Source organism: Micrasema longulum, unplaced genomic scaffold (genome assembly GCF_059751315.1).
Source record: "Micrasema longulum isolate JH-2025_06_02 unplaced genomic scaffold, ASM5975131v1 h1tg000874l, whole genome shotgun sequence".
In the NCBI taxonomy this organism is placed as follows: Eukaryota; Metazoa; Arthropoda; class Insecta; order Trichoptera; family Brachycentridae; genus Micrasema; species Micrasema longulum.
In genome coordinates, this window is record NW_028278066.1 from 622,789 (window position 1) to 640,446 (window position 17,658).

The 17,658-nt window shown below is 32.8% G+C and overlaps 2 protein-coding genes across 2 annotated transcripts; one reads left to right on the top strand and one right to left on the bottom strand.

The window, feature by feature from the left end:
• The first annotated feature begins 955 nt into the window (after positions 1–955).
• Positions 956–5,295, top strand: LOC148278483 (mitochondrial cardiolipin hydrolase-like). Its single transcript, XM_088231337.1, has 2 exons — positions 956–1,571; positions 4,763–5,295. The coding sequence occupies exons 1-2, from the start codon at positions 1,082–1,084 to the stop codon at positions 5,038–5,040; spliced, it is 768 nt and encodes a 255-aa protein (XP_088087463.1). The 5' UTR covers positions 956–1,081; the 3' UTR covers positions 5,041–5,295.
• A 5,980-nt stretch (positions 5,296–11,275) lies between these two features.
• On the bottom strand, positions 11,276–17,097 carry MED10 (mediator complex subunit 10). The gene is made up of 3 exons (XM_088231339.1): positions 16,695–17,097; positions 15,870–15,953; positions 11,276–11,956 (listed from the first exon to the last, which is right to left on the bottom strand). The coding sequence occupies exons 1-3, from the start codon at positions 16,814–16,816 to the stop codon at positions 11,767–11,769; spliced, it is 396 nt and encodes a 131-aa protein (XP_088087465.1). The 5' UTR covers positions 16,817–17,097; the 3' UTR covers positions 11,276–11,766.
• Between the last annotated feature and the right edge of the window lie 561 nt (positions 17,098–17,658).

The window sequence follows — 17,658 nt, forward strand, 5'->3', positions numbered from 1 at the left end:
TTAAGGTAGAATCAGCAGAACTCGTCGAGAAGAGGGGAAGATAACTTGAAACGTCACACGCGAAGTAATTTCAAAAATACACAAATAAAATAAAAAATTATTATTTTGGTACAAATAAAACTAAAATTTAAAACCACTAAACTTCCTAAATGCGACTTTCCGCCACATTAAATTAAAGTTACGTTTTTTCTTAAACTATTAAAAACGTCCGCTTAAATACATATTCGGTACGCAATTAAACAATATTTGTAATACAATTTAAAATTATTTAATTGGATGGATACAAAACTATTTGTCATTTTTTTAACTTTATTACGGCAAAATTTAATGTTATCCAATAAATCGATACCGTCAAAGTGCTTTTAAATCAAAATAGTATTCATTGTTAGATTTAGATCCAGCCCAATAAAAATGCTGTACTGTAAGAACGTAAGGCAATTGTTACATTCGACACCTGGGCTGGTATTCCGAACGCGTTTACAGCGCGCTATAATCCGTATTTAGTACGTAAAAACGCGCTATACCGCGCTATAATTTCGTTTGGAATACTAGCCCTGTTACTTTTAACACCACCCTACCTTACTGACTTACTTAAGAAATCACTTGATTAAATTTTTATTTCAATAAAATGAGCGGGATTGTGGTACCATGGCTAGAGTCGCGGACGTAGGTGTTGCGTGGACTCACGGATCAACGGTCCGAGGTTCGAACCCCTTCTCTACTACGCCTTGATTCTCATTTACTTATAGTAAGTTATTTACAACTCGTTGAAAATAACCATAAAATTAAAATGTTTGGGTAAATAATAGGAACGCAAATATTTTTGAAATTGTCTCAGATACAATTTACCATGTTTTGGTAAAAGGCCCCAATAAAAGAAAATATACTAAAAAAATCATGATCTCTGGTTACATGATTCATGGTCAGCGTTATCTATGGTGATTTGAATATGCCAGTCGACGAGTCGACGCCAGTCTGCAATATTTTTAATATTTAGAATTTAGACGCCGCGATATAATAAATGGCAACCACCGATTATATGTAACGCCGGCTAGGCTCCGAGTGGTGGAAAGAATGAGAAATGAGAAGTGGAAAGTGCAGTAAATTAGCTACAAATACGAACTTTCAGTATATATCTTTAGTGTGGAATACAAACTATAATACGAAACGTCATTTTAATTTGAAAATGACGCTACGGAGTAAACTTTTCTTATCAGTTGGAATCGGTGTAGTTTTGGAGTTAGCGTACATCGCTTTAAAAATGAGAAAAGAATATGTTGCTAAAAACATCAATGAATTCTTTGTGTTAAGTGATTCCTGTTGTTGCAATAGTTCACAAAAAGAATCATGTTCAGATATTACCTGTCGATTGCACAATATCAAAAGAATGCTTCATGTGCTCCAATCATCTTGCGTAAGCATCGATCTATGCATGTTTACTTTAGGATCTTCTGAATTACTCAATCTAGTTATAAATGCTTACCATCGTGGAGTGAATGTCAGAGTTATATTTGATATAAATTCATGTGGTAGCCAGAAGAACTCCGTGTTTTACAAATTATATAAAGAAGGTATTAAATAATTGTTTTTTTAAATATTTTCATCACTACACCTTTCCTTCTTTTTCTCTACCCTTATTATCACCACATTAGTGCTGCATAGGACACTGTGGCATTAGTACACCCCAATCCCCAATTTTTACATGGAGGCAAATTGATCAGTTTAACCCTTCAGATGCTATCATCACAAACAGCCCCAGGTCTCTGTTGACTGCCAATTCCTGCCCATCTTTCGAAGTCGAGCCTATAAGATGCTTCATATCATAAACTATAGACAAACTCTCAGTAGCACACATTGAAAACCTGATTCCTTGTAAAGTAGACAACTACTGCACCATGCGAATTCTCAATATTTTAAGTTTAGTAGAAGTGTTCATAACTTAAAGAATATAAAATCAGAAGTTTGTTGAGCTTTATTTAATACAGTTTAGGTAAGCATGTTGCATATCATCAGTCTCTTATAAAACAAGTTAATTGAGCACTGCAATCGCAGCATATCAGCAAACATTTATCATATATAGACTGGATGGTTTGTCTTACGCTTGAAGCACTAGAGTCCAGGGACTGTGAAATGTTGTGGTGATAAACTATCAATGACGAAGTTCAGCGCTATAAGAAATTGAATATAAATTTTTTTTTCTTCCATGTGGTAGAAATTAGAGCATTTAATTGCACAGCGAAGTTTCTAGAAAATGTATGAAAAAAATAATAAAAATGACCTAATTTGAAATGGCACAGGTTCATATGAACAAAAGCATTATTGTGTTGGAGATTTTAATAAATGCCGGTATTTTTTAAATAAGTGAGAACCTGAGAGATGTCTAACATATATTATCTTCAAAATATTTAGTTTACACATTTAATTCAAGATTATGAAAGTGTCACACAGTTAAATGTGGGTATCTTTTAATTATAAAATGAGGTTTTATTATTGCTAGTAGAATTGTGCAGGCAAAAATCAGAGAATTACATTTAGGTACATTGTTAAGTTAGCTTTTAATTTTTCATCTGTGGTTCTTTTTCGTGAATATTTTGTTTCTTATATAAAAAAATGTCACCATAAATATGTTGCACCTAGCTAGGCAGACAGTATATTGCCTAGAGAAATTTATCGAAACAAAACTGTAGTAGACGATAGGAACTGCTCTATTATTCAAACAAAACATGTATTATTGTTATTATTTTGTTACGTTTATGATTTAGAACGCATTAATTGCTCGCTGTACAGAGAAACATGAACATTATGCAGTGACCAGAGGAACATACAGTCATCGTTCCTCAGGACTAAAAACTAGTTTTTTCTTCAAATACGTTTTCACAAAAACCAAAAAAATTAACTAAATAAAAATGCGAATAATCGTTTATCTGAGCTCCTTAAAATGTAATCTAATAAAATATAGCTTGTAGTTTTTAAGAAAAAAAATAATGTTTACCAAAAACTGGAATGTGTCAAGCGGAACACAAAATGACCCTAAGGATAAAATATTGAAGCAAAATTTGTTTCAATCATTTGAAGATGATGAATTGAACAAGAAAGTATAAAAGAAAAAAACTGAAATTTCGGTTTTTAAAAAGAAGTATAACCATTTCAAACCCCTTCTTTACTTTTAAATTCTAGGTTAAATTATGGCTTTTGTAATGGTTCAAATATTTTGGGTTAAACACTTATTGATCCTTTTTTTTTTTTTTCAAAAATAATATTTTTGTTAAAAAGAATTTAATTTGTGCAGTTATTTTTTGCAAAATTTTAATACTCTTATTGGCAATTTGAAAGCCTATAAAATTTGCTAAAAAAAATGTAGAAATCAAATATTTATAACCAAAATATTCTTCCTAAAAAATGTCAAAAAATATATTTCCATTAAAAAGGGTTTGAACCAAAATGTTTTGTTGTAATATTTCTCATTTGTTTAGAATCCATGTCCGGGACTCTGCCATGTGCGAATGTCCGCTTGAGGAGGAAGATCTAAATCGTGTTTTCTTTGGATGCCCCATAAATGATTGTTATCCTGAGTTCCTATCTGACCTCTCCAAAATCAGCGTCCCATTCCCTACTAAGATTTTAAGTCTCTTGTCCCCACCCAATAAACATATATTTAAAATTGTATATTAATATGTAGTTATAAATGGTATTAAGTTGTAAATAAGTTATATATTATGTAAAGTGTATGTAATATTAAATACTAACACACTAACTTGTATGTATAGTACTAACACATGTATAAATATTTAAATAAGTCAATCTCAAACTTGACACTGGCTAGAACACCCCAGTTAGGGGTGAAAGAAGCCAAAAAAAAACTAAGAAGAAGAACCAAAATGTTTAAAACTTTTAAACCATTTTTGAAGGCATAATTTAATAAAAAATTCAAGGAAAATACAAAAAAAGATTTAAAACGGGAATATTTTTAAGAACTAAAATTTTAGCTTTTTCTTTAAAAACTTTCTTATTTTATTTTATTTGGGAAATCAACAGTTCTACATACATATTTATAGTAAACAAACAGATATAGTGTGTAAACTCAGAACTAATAACAGATTTCCACATAGTATACAAAGTTAGTAAAGAAAATATATTACATATCAAATAAATACATACAATTTATACATATAAAAATGTTATTTTCATGTACTCAATAATCAAAGAATTATTTTATATTTATTTTAAGAACATTACTGTAAATTTTAAATTTAAAGTTACTGTAAATTGGGCGGGATTAGGACAAGGATGCTTGAAGAGAGGATAAGGAGGGGAAGGGAGATGTACATATTTATTATTATAATGTCTACTAAGTTACATAATGCATTTTTAAAGTAAATTTTAAATCATGAAAACAAATTTTACTTAAATATTTTGTCTTTATATGAGCACTAACGAACGCAAGTTTAGTCTTAATTTCAAAAGGTGTAATCTGTCGGTTGAAAAATAATTATATTTTAGCTCTATAAAACTTTAACCTTATTTTTTCAATTGCACGATTTCCAACTAAAGTCGTTTATAAATGGTTAAATCATATAATATCCGTACTTATTATCAGACTACAGCCTTATGTATTACATAAATTTTCTATTACTCCTATATTATTGTAATAAGCACCATAATAATTCTAGTAAATATGTCTCAGCGTTTTAAAATCTGAGACGATGTATTGGATGAATCGAGAAAAAAAACTTATTTTTCTGTATTTTGCTTTATTTAACAGGTATACCTATAAGATACAAAAATTCCACTAGCCACATGCATCATAAATTCTGTATAGTAGATGGCTCAAAACGAGTAACAGAATTATATAAGGCAAAAGAGTCACATGATAGGAAGCCATTTTATACAAATGGACTGGTTATAACCGGCTCTATGAATTGGATTTCTCAAGTCGAACATGGTAACTATGAAGCCATTTTGTTGACTACAGAAGAATCTCTGGTCTCTCAATATGAAGATATATTCTCTAGTCTATGGGAAGATTTTGTGACACAATGAAAACACCCCTAGTTTATTGGACGATTTTGTGCTATGAGAAATCTCCAAAACGTTGCAAAGAGGAGGAGGAAATAACAGGAAACTCTTTTGATGTTGTGAAATGAATAATGAAAAAACATCAAAAGACTCAAAACATTAAACAAATATTATTATGACCCCGTGTGTAAATCATTGTACTAGACTGTTATTTTTTCTATTCAGAGTTAGAGCTCAAAACCAATGTGTTGTATAAAATACAGAAATATTCACTTATGACTTTATTGTTTTAATCTTAGATTAATATGCTACTAATATAGTCGCCCATAGACAAAAATTATTCTATGATACCGATGATTCTATAATGCCGATGATTCTATGATAACCACGAAGTAAGCTACAGTTTACAGGAACACGATGGACCATAGGTGCTCAGGTCGAAAGTTGCAAGCGCATACTGAAAGCGCCCGTTACATGTTGGTAAACTGAAAACCAAACCAAAATTCGGAACGCTTTTGTTCTATGCAATATAGCAAAAGCGCTTCTCTTTAAGCGATAGCGAATGATTGCTCTGAGGTTTTGGCTCTTGTGTGGCTGTCATGTAACACGAGTCTACCCAGGACACAAGTCGTGATATATCTCTTATTTTTTTAAACAATGAAGTAGTATTTTTTGTAATATTCAAATTGTAATTTTCACACCGGATTTGTAAAATAGAATTTGTATAAATATGCAGGATTTCAATACAAACAATATTTATTCTTGCTATGCGAAGAATAATTATATGAATGGAAGTGACGCCAATAGAACAATAAATCTGTATAACTGTATAAGAGAGAGGACGAAGATAAAACTTTTAACAAGGAAGACAGAGATGCTATTCTTTTTCTGGTGTTTGTGTGAAAGAGACAATAGCATCTAGATAGCACTATGGATACATGTACCATGCATAAGCCAAGGAAATCAATCCTTTGTGTTTTTCTCATTAATTACTCAGTCAGTTATTGGCAGTGAGCGGTGTATTTATGATATTTAATTTATTTTTCTATAACCGGCCTTTTTTTTCGATAGCGATTTTATTTTTATTTATTGTGGATAACTTATATAGCGCCATTTTCGTAATAAAATACCTCAAGGGCGCTTTACATGGTGATTCTACTGTTAAGTTAATTTAATTGAAGCTTTAAATTTGTAATTTGATTAAAATAATTTATTTTGTTGTCACGTGCTACGGATTTATTCAAGAACATGTCACTTCCCAAGTATAAGTAGAGGATGGTTACAATATTTCTGGATAATATTTCATATCTTGTACACCCTTACTTTGATGTGGTAGGTATATGTTCGTGAATGTATGTTTGCATGTGTGAGTGTATATATATAAATATATGCGTATATATATATATATATGTATGTATGTATGTGTGTATATACCTATATATATATATACACCAAAAAAACTAAAATTCACATATAATGAATTATTCTCAATATTTAATTAGTTTTTTTTGTATTGTTCGACATATGTGAGGACTACTCGTTACTTCATGGTCAAAATAAAAAATCTTACTTGTGAATTGTACTTAGAAATTGCCATTATATAATATCAGGTATCAGATTACACGAACCTAAGACCTATAACGGTTCATTTATGGTCGAGTGTTTGTGATGGAATAATAAAATACATATTTTTAAACTCATATTTAAGAAGTAGGTTCTTATCGCTTTATTTTAAATTGAGATGTTTTATAATGAAACATATTTATAACATTTTAAAATATTTAATACTTAGTGAATTCACCTTTATTTTTAATAACATGTAAAATTCTATTATTTAAAGAAGCGTAAAGCGAATCCAAAATTTCCAATGATATTTCTTCTTCCCGTACATGATTTTTTTTTTTTTAATTCAATGTTTTTTGTTTTTTTTTTCCGACTTTTTTTTTCATAATTGCCCATAAATTTTCGATCGGGTTTAAATCAGGGCTATTCCCGGGCCATGTCAACGATTTTACGCCAATTTTATCCTTGAATTCAGTGATCTGTAATAAAAACAACAAATTATTAATCAAGTGGTCACAAAGAAGCATTAAAAAAATAATATTTGTACTCACAGTGCGGGCTCTATGGCGCGGGGCAGAATTGTCTTGAAAAATCGGGTCAGCGGTGTATTGAGTAATGTCCTCGATTGTTGGAATAACTTGGTTTTTCAACACTTTTTTGTACTGGATGGCATTCATAGTACCCTGTACAAAATTTAGGGGGCCCAAACTGTACGCTGTCATGCACCCCCATATCATGACGTAGGGTGAGTGTTTAACAGTTCGAGTGACGCAAGACGGATGGTATCTTTCCCCAGGTTTTCGTCGAACTATCTTTCTCCCATCTGGACCAAAAAGGTTGAATTTTGATTTATCGGAGAAAATAACATTTTGCTAATCCTCTAAGGTCCAATTCTGGTGCTCCTTCGCCCAATCCAGTCTAGCCTTCTTCATTTTGTCCATGAGTAATGGTTTCTTTGCTGCACTTCGTGCTTGGAAACCATGCTTTAACAGCCGCCTGGACACTGCCTTCACTGAAAACGTGGATGTGCTGGTAGACTGCACATCTGCATGTATTTCAGGTGCCGTTAAAAATCGATCGCGCATAACAATTTTTTTTATTAATTGATCATCTCGGGCAGATGTCACGCGCCCCCGTCCACTTCCTTTTTCCGTTCTATGGAACCAGATTCTTGAATTTTTTTTATAAATTCCTCACTGCACCCCTTCTGAATACCCAATTTGGCGAAATATTTCACAATTAGATAAGGTTTCTTGCGACAATGTGAATTTTTTGGATTTTATCGCAATCGACATTTGCTTTGCACTTTCCATGATTGTTGTGTTATGTTCACTCAAACGCTGGTAAAACAAGACTGTTGAGACATTTTAAAATGTAAATATTGTAGAAAGGTGACACATAGTGTCCTTAATTTGTCGTACAAAAGAAAGAAGTATCAATAAAGGATTCCTTAGAAAAAGGGTTCAGTAAAGTCAAAGGATACGGTAGTAGGTAAACTTGTAGTTTTTTTTGTCCTGTGGTGCATATATAATATTTCTATTTGTTTTTAGTTTTTATATGCAACATTTTTATTTGATTTTTAATATGTATTTTCTTTAATTTTAAGATAGAATAAATAAAATAATTAGTTTGAGACCCCTGAAACATTATATATACAAGCAGTCATACTTGCTACCTAGATGGGTTCATGCTCATTAGGTTGTACATGGGAAGTAAGTACTACTGACTTTGCAACAATAACCAATGAACCAGAGATACAGTCTGTTTGTATAATATATTCATAAAAATGTCTATTTATTTTTATTTTTGCTGAATTTGTGTGCCTATGTAAGATATACAAACCTAAAATGCATCTCTTTTTTGCTACTTTTCTTCTATACTTCACTCTTTTACTATAAATCTTGTCGTGTCCCACGACTATTATAAAAATAAACCAACAATGATCGGAGCTTAAACAAATTTAAACGTAATAATAATAAAAAATAAGTCGCCATTTTAAATAATTTCAAAAGGCCTAACCGTCGTTCGAACCGAACTACACCGGGCGACCACGTGACCATACTCTCAGTCCTTTAAAGCACGGCTGGCACGCCAACCCATGCCCCGCTGGACCTTGGGCAAGTGCGCACGTCTCTCTCGGAACCCAATAGTTCCCGCGCGAAGCGTAGAAGCTTCCAGCATTTTATTCATACAAAAAAATGTGCCGATCATAAAATGTTTCCTCGGTAAACCTGCTTGGTGGATAAGCAAAAATAACGTTCAATTAAATAATAATACTTGCTTTTCCATAAAGTTCAGTGCATAATTCGCTACTCTTTTACGGATAAATAAATCAAAGCAACGCTCATTTGAAATAGTGTCCGTTAAAACAAACCGTTTTGTTTAATCAACGACTCTCCATATTGTAAGTATCTTTTAAAGTACGGATCTAATGCTTAATCTTTTGTCTAGTACCTTTTGTAATTAAATGCTTATTCTAGCATGGAGCGTCTCGTTACCCCCACAATTTAATCGGGTCCACGCACGGTGATCACGTAATGGCGTCTCGCGCGGACCTTCAACTCCATTAATTTCTTTTAAAGCGGCGGATAGTCAGGCTGCATCTCCTCTTCATGAAGATTCGCTAGGATGGTTCGAATCTACAAATAACCGGTATTTTCTTCGAGCATCCACTGTCAAGGTTTGTGGTTTTGTCCAACACAGTGCCTTTGTCATCAGGAAAAGTGAATTTTACTGTTTCCACAAGAGAACCCCTGGCAAAATTTATTTGGGTTGCTAGTAACTTAGAAATAATTTTGCTTAACATTTTTGTACATTATTAATCCACTGAATTAATCTCAATCAAACTGTTTCTCGTAGATAACCCCTGGCCAAATTTACAATTTAAAAAACCTGTATTTGAAAATAATGGCCACTGTAATAACATTTGAATTCCCAGAGGAATAACCCTGTAAGTTGTTCTAGAAATACTGTCAACTATTGTACACACTGTAAATTAACATTGTCCATTTTTGATGTCCTGTTTCTCCATAATTCTTATAATAAACTCAATTGTAACGAACAACTGACTTATAATTCTGTTCTTCCAACCGATTCACCCCTAAACAAGGAATAATTCGGGTACCCGAGGACCCATGGCTTCCTAAAAGGAACCCCGAGCATTACAAGACCAAGTTCTACCAGAGTGAGTCGAGGGCAAGATCGTAGTAGCAGAACTAACACGATAATCTTTTATTCTTTTTTTTTTACTATACATTACTTTTACTGAGTTTAACCATAATAATTAACTTTGTTTTCTTTATATTTTATAACTTTTTACTTAACTTTAGTTAGTTATAATAATAAATAAATAAATTATGGATAACGAATTATTAAACCGTATGTCTCCATCAGATGTCTGAACTTCAGAATATTCCGTCTTTTGCTTGATGTAACACGATGTTACAGTATCGCGCTCGAAGGATTTTTTTAGCGCAGCTCATTAAGAGTTAACAAAAAAAAAAAAAGTACTTTTTTATGAATGATAAAATTTTCAGAGAGTGAAAATAAATAATACATTTTTATTAATGAATGATTGACTAGGCAAACTTGTGGGACTCATTTACACCTTTCCCTCTAAAGCACTTGATTTTTTTCTATGCGTGGCATTGTTAATGGCACTGTTTTTAAGAATTATTTATTGCAACACAAATAGCACTTTTAAAAAAAAAACTTATTAGTGTTTACAGGGAGACTTTTTTGTATGTCCATGCTTTTTCCAAGATGCTAAAGTTTCTTTCCACAAAATAATTATTAAGATACAGGAACACTTTATTTGATATTTTACTGGCCCAAGTGCAAGTTTTTTTTTGGTAAAAGAAATAAATGCGTTCTTGTGATTTACCCAAATATTTTAATTTTAAGGTCCATTTTCAAGGAGTTCTGAATAACTCGCTATTAGAAAATGGAAATCAAGTTGGGGTAGAGTGGGATTCAAACCATGGACCTTTGAGCCGTGAGTCCGAGACACTAGCCACGAGACCACAACCCGATTAATGCACACATTGTCAGGTTCAAAAAGATTTTCAAGACCAAACAGACATAACAATAACCAAGCTATATAAAGCCAGAAACCTAGCAATCCTAATCACAACATATCTTAATCATTTGTTACATACATGAATGGAAAAATCATTTAATGATTATTCTGCTATGCCAGGTGCCGGTCCAATGATAAATGGAATATTGCAGTGAAAAAATACTTTAAATAAAATATTTAGTGAAACTTAGTGGGAATCAAACCGAGGCCTTGTGCTTGGTAGACAAATGCACTAACCACTATAACACGAGGCCCATTTACACTTTTCATTATTCAACAAATATTATTTACCCAAAATAAAATTTCAATAACACCATGAATGCTTATTCACTAACACAAACAGAATAGCCCTATCACTCCGCTTACATGATACGTTTATCAGATCACAACTAATCTCTTCTCAGGGCACACATTCAATAACTAATAATAGTTGCTTCTTATTCACTAATACATTCTCAGTTCATGTGGCTCATTTATGAACCATCTCTAATCCACTATGCAGCATCATTTCTAAAATCACATCTGAAGAAACACTTCCTCTTATTTCCATTCCTTCTAGCCATCAGAAGACTAGTATGGAGTAATTAAACTATTTGCTCATAGTAATTCATAATCTGATTTCAAATTTTAAAGAATATTTATTCATTACTCATCGAACAAGATTTCAAAAAAATGTAACTATAGACATCAGTAATATCCACCCATCTGTAACATTCTTGCTTTAACCCTTTATAGGACACCTAGAGAAAAGTGGTACATTTCAAAATTAAGGTAATTATTTTCTATTAATAAAAAATCTTATGTCATAAGAGTATCATAATAACGTACACTTGTACATCAGTCTTCCACTTAGCCTTTTCAAATGCAATAGGTTTATTATCTTTTAAAAAAAAACATTTTATTAGGTTTGCAAAATGTAAACCAACACAAAATAAGTGTCCTATGAAGGGTTAAGCTAAGAATATATATTTGCTATCAAAGTCTAGTGCAATAATAAGCCATTGAATAAAGGAAACAAAATTATTAAACCTAGGAATTTATTTACAAGATATTTTTGAAATAATTTATTTTGAAATATTATATAAATATGAACTTATAAGCTATAACTATTACTCATCTCTCTTGATAGCTCTGTATTTATTGAGTTCATTAGGAAATGTACGAGATAACTCCACCAGTAAATGTGCTTTAAAACGTTTGTAGGAATCTATTTTTCCTTTCACTTCTTCATTTTTCGTCAGTGCCTTCTCGATGCAGTCTTTAGTATAAAGTTGAGGATTTCTTCCTTGATCAATGTAACTGAAAAGAAAAATAATTTACTTGTTTAAATCGGCAATGTTTTAAGTACGTCCAAATGTTTGTAGACAAGGTTGGATTCCACTCCCAAAAATTGAAAAGTATTTTAAGGCGTCGCCTAGTAGGTGAAATAATTCAGCCAGATGAATCTCACCCCTATCAATTTATGTTTTAGATCCTTTACTTCACAAAAGTCAACAGGTGGAAGGGTTGAGGAAATGTGGAAGTTCAAACATAGACATAGAAGTGTGTAAAGTGGCCACTTAAACCAGTCAATGACAGGTCATTAGCCCTGTAAATGTCTATACTTCCATATTCCCTTCTCAAAAATGTTTTGCCCCTCTGTTGTGATAAATTTCTATATTTATTTATTTATAATACAAAAGTTCACTGCGTGTGCCTGGTAAGGTACACAAAAGAATATTCAAATCGAAGACCTGAACAACTTTCGAACCTTTCGACTTCGTAGTTTTATACAACTATCTTTTGTTTTTAAGAGTCAAATCCTGGAGCAGTAAGGCTGGTGTATAAGCAACTGAGAGCAAACAGGAGGAAATAATACAAAAAATGGATCTTTTGAATACGTGTCACCATTTATTGTGTACATAGAGTGCCATAAACGTAATCCGATCCCAATGCTCAGTGGCATCGGTCGTAAGTTAGCCCCCCGTTTAGATTTTATTACTTGGGTTATTATTTTGAAAATTACATTTTGAAGAGTTTTCGCTAAATTGTTGACAATATTTTTGTTCGATGTTTGAGAAAAAACTTGTTATAAAGGTGAATAAATGTATGGAGAAAACTATAAAGTAAGTTGTCAAAGACTGTTTCCTTATTACATCAGAGATCTCACTATTTCCGTGAGCGTTCCATCCGAGTTCAACTGTAGTTAAGAAAATCAAAAGTAATAGTTGTAAAAAAGTATTATTTTTTTTAAATTGTAACATTTACTTTCGATTTTTAACTTTTACTAATGATCAAACCATAGAATTAAGAATAGTCCAGGAGCGTCGAATTTGAATTCATCGGACTGTGTCCAATAATGCCCCCACTCCGCCTTACTTTCACCGCGTGCATTCGTGAAGTCGCCGGGTAATGTTGCTTGATGGGAAAAAAAAAAATCATAACACAAATGTAAGGTAAAAAAATAGTAATCTTTTAATTTCACTAAAATTTTATTGTGCACACGGAAACATTGATTGACACAACAGAGTAGATAAGTAAAGGGTCATTTAATAAGAGTAATTGAATTAATGAACTTTGAACTTAAAATATAAAACAAATTTTATTTGACATAAAACGGATATTTTTATATCATGTTAAATAATATTTGTTGTTCTAAAGATAATATCGTTCAAACATGGCGTTGTTTAATCTGTGGTCTAATTTTCAATAATTCTTTCATTAGATGAGCAAAGAAAGGTAAAAAAATTTACTACCTTGGCAACACTAACGAAATTTGTTTCTTCGACAATCTGACAGATAGAAAAATAATTCCATTTTTAAGTAATGCATTTGTTATATACACATTCATTTGCAAATTACAGATGATATGTGATTGCATCCTGTTTCTTTAAGATCCTAGCAGTATTTCTAAACTTTAAAAGGACACAACACGGCATAGTTGAATTTAAATCAGGAGTTGGGTACTGAGCGACGTCTACAAAGAAACTAATGGGTCAAAACGTAAACCAACTCATTTATGAGTAGTTGAGTCGCCTTCTGTTTGATGTGCGTATGCGGTTTCTGGACTATTCTTAATTCTCTATGGATCAAACAAATTCTGAAAATTTTAACACTAAAAATTACATGCATTGTTGTATTTTGATATTCTAAAAAAAAAATATGCCGCATTAAAAAGTGTATATATTGAATGTAAGAAAAGAGTAAAACAAGGTGTGTGTGAAAGAAAAAAATTACTGAAAGAAAGTGAGGGAATAAAAATGACAAAAAAATTCCAAGAAAATATGAAAATATTCTGGAAAGCAGTTAAAAATTCCCAAAAAAGTAAGGATAGTGGATGTATGACAGCAGTAATAGGAAACGATGGAAAAATGGTGACGAATGATAGTGGAATTAAAACGAGATGGAAGGAATATTTTGAGGTGTACGAAACGCATACAGGAAATATAGCCAGCGCACCACCTTCTCAAGTAAACATAAATGCAGATGACGATGCGAAAGAGATAAGTATGGAAGAAATTAAAAATGCTAATGGGAAACCGCAAGGTTATGATAACATTACCACAGAGTTTATAAAAGCGGGTGGAGAAATAATTTTGGTACGGCTACATAAGCTCTTGAGGTATTATATTACGAAAATGGCGCTATATAAGTTATCCATAATTATTATTATTAACCTATGTTTAGAGGAGGAATAGACTCCCCCTGATTGGAGGAGAGCTGTTGTTATGCCTCTATACAAGGGAAAAGGCTCTAGGGTGGATTGCGGAAACTATAGAGCTATCAGCCTTTTGAGCGCTGTTGGAAAGATTTATGGCAGAATACTGATTGAGAGAGTAAGAAAAGTGACTAAAGATAGAGTTTGGGATATACAAAGTGGATTTATGAATGGAAGAGGATGTATGGATAAAATATTTGCTCTGCGAAATATGACAGAAAAGTTTCTGGCTAAACACCAGAAATTTTTCTGCGCATTTGTCGATCTGCAAAAGGCATTTGATAGAGTTGGCAGAGAGAAATTGTGGAAGGTTTTATCGGAGTATGGAGTGAATGGTAACCTGACAAGGGCTATTGCGTCACTGTATAAGGACAGCACAGCATGTGTGAAGGTAAATGGGTCATTCACATCGTGGTTTAATATTCCGAAAGGAGTCAAACAGGGATGTGTAATGTCATCATGGTTGTTCAACATATACATCGATAACTGTATGAAAAAACTGAAAGATTTAAGAATGGGAGCCAAAATGATTGGTATAACTGTTAACTGTCTTCTGTACGCGGATGATGCCGTGCTTCTTGCTAGCAGCAAAGAAGACCTTCAATTCTTGGTAACAAAAGTCTATGATGTATGCAAGAAAAGCGATTTGCTTATGAATGTTGATAAATCGAAAGTGATGGTTTTTGAAAGGGATGAAAATATAACTAAATGTGAGATCAGCGTGAACGGAGATATTCTGAATCAGGTAGAAGAATTTGTGTACCTGGGAAGTATGTTTACTAGGGGCGGAAAGGCCGAGAAAGATATTGAAAGGAGGGTGAGTGACGGGAACAGGGTGAACGGTGCACTAAAATCTACTTTGGCAAACAAATGTTTATCGCAGGAGGCTAAACTAGCAGTTTACAACGGAGTTCTAGTGGCAACTCTAATGTATGGGAGCGAAGTATGGAATTGGATGATGATGAAAGTAGGTTGAATGCTGTCGAAATGCGATCCCTCGGGCGAATGTGTGGTAAACAATGTATGATAGGTGCACAAATGTCGAGATCCGTGAAGTGTGTAAGGCTGAGTAATGCATTATTGACAGAATCAAGAAAGGGGTGCTGCGTTGGTTTGGACATGGAGAGCGAATGGACAGCGAAAGAACGGCTAAAAGGATCTATGATGCAAATATTGATGGATGCATAAAACGAGGAAGACCGAGAAAGACATGGCACGATCGAGTCCATCAAATACTTGAAGATGGACATGTCAAAAGTAGGAATAATCGGCGTGGGTGCATGAGAAGATGTATGAATGTAGAGGAAGCGAGGTCTGTATGCCAATATAGTGTTATGGCATTCTATCCTCTCTGCATACCCCTACGGGGAAACGGCATGATGGTTTGTTGTTGTTGATATGCTAAAAGTATTATTTGTATAAGCATTATTCTAAATTTTGATTCCATTCCATTAAGATTTATTAGCGTACAAAACAAAAAACCTTTCAATAGAGCAGAGAATTTTTCATACTTACTCAAAAACTTCAAGTGGCACGTGAATATCTTGAACTTGACTTTTTAATTTATCTACCTCCTGAAGTCCCGTTACAAGCGACTGACTGAAATATGAGAAAAAATCATATCAAACTTTGTAATCAACGTGTCACTATACTCCGATTGGCGAAATCTGGCAGCTGGCTACCCTTTACTAATAATTACAGTCTTCCTGGAATTTGATAAAAATTTAATTAGTCATTTGAGAAAACCCATCAGTCAGGTTTTGGCAGATGTGACTAACATGAAACGCACTTCATTCTGTTAATAAAATAATGTTTTATCAAAAAATAATGATAAATAATAACACAACAGACTATTAGCTGGCTTTTTAATTTAAAGTAGATAAATATAGATCTATTATAAACTTCTTTTTTCTTTATTTGAGCATGCTGTGTTCACATTTAACAACAATTTGTGATTATTATACCAATGTCATATGTATTTTTTATTGTTTGTGAACCGTAATAAATAAAATAATAAATAAACATTTTATACTAAGTTTAAAAAAAAAAACAGTTTTTAAGCGCGTTATTACTCTGAGGTTTTCTGTGATTTCTGAAAATTTACACCGACCGACTAATGGTGTTTCTCAAATGACCGATTAAATTATGTAGCTTAACTGTATTTTTCAGGCTTTAATGGACAATAAACCATTTGTAATTCTAAGAAAGAGAAGACTCTGGTCGTGAATCCTTCTGTAGTATAGTATAAATGGAGAAGTATATGGAAGCGTTTGGACACAAAATAAACAGTACATTTTTGGTTTAGTATATTTATGAAGATATAGATAAATATATACTTACATTTTCTGATTTAGGACGCTTTGACCTTGAGGTTGAAAATCACTTACAATAATTCTTATCTGTCTTACATTTTCAATAAACATTTCTAACTGAGTCTCCAAATTTTCAAGAGGAGATGCCATAGTAGTTTATTTTATCGTTGGGTGACAACGGTAAATAACAACGCAAATATTGTTTAGAAGTTATAAACAAACAAGTACAATCAAAACTTAGTTAAATCTATGAAAGTGAAGTATAAGTTTCACGCTATATTACAATATTTTATATGATTTACATTATTTACTTTCAATACTAGAGCGACACGGAATGAAGCCAGCTTGTGTAATCTATGAATGCAATGAAACATGAAATAATGAAATCGCTAACATAAACACCGATCAACCAAAAAACTCTACACCAGAGATTATTTCTATCCCATAGAAAATGATTTTGTGCGAACATTTTTTATTCAATTTTCGTCTGCGTATTTTCTAGAGCAACGTTCATAAACACGGCATACAATCTGTATTGAGTGCCGCAGCGAGACTTATTTTCGGAATCTCTAAGTTCAGTCATATCACTCCACCACTTCGGGAACTACACTGGCTACGTTTTCCTCAGAGGGTCGAATACAAACTCTGTTGGCTTATGTATAAGTCACTGCACAACTGCTCCGGAATATCTAAGAGAACTATGCATTCCAGATGAACTAGCTGACAGGCGTCTCACGCTTAGATCAGCTACGTCTACGGTGAGAGGAAAAGTTATTATACCTGTATGCAAACAGCGCACTAAATTTAGTGAACGCGCATTTGCGGTCGCAGGCCCTATGGCATGGAATGCTCTCCCAGCAGAGGTGCGAGGCTGTGAAAGTGAAGTGATGTTTCGGAAAAAACTTAAAACCCACTTATTCTCTAAATCATTAGAATAAATCCGTAGCATGTGACAACAAAATAAATTGTTTTAATTAAATTACAAATTTAAA

Coding starts and splice junctions, on each gene's coding strand:
- LOC148278483 (XM_088231337.1), top strand. CDS start 1,082: ATGAGAAGTGGAAAGTGCAGTAAATTAGCTACAAATACGAACTTTCAG. Junction 1,572..4,762: donor TTACAAATTATATAAAGAAG/GTATTAAATAAT, acceptor TTTATTTAACAG/GTATACCTATAAGATACAAA.
- MED10 (XM_088231339.1), bottom strand. CDS start 16,816: ATGGCATCTCCTCTTGAAAATTTGGAGACTCAGTTAGAAATGTTTATT. Junction 15,954..16,694: donor AGCGTCCTAAATCAGAAAAT/GTAAGTATATAT, acceptor CTCATATTTCAG/TCAGTCGCTTGTAACGGGAC. Junction 11,957..15,869: donor GTGCCACTTGAAGTTTTTGA/GTAAGTATGAAA, acceptor TTTTCTTTTCAG/TTACATTGATCAAGGAAGAA.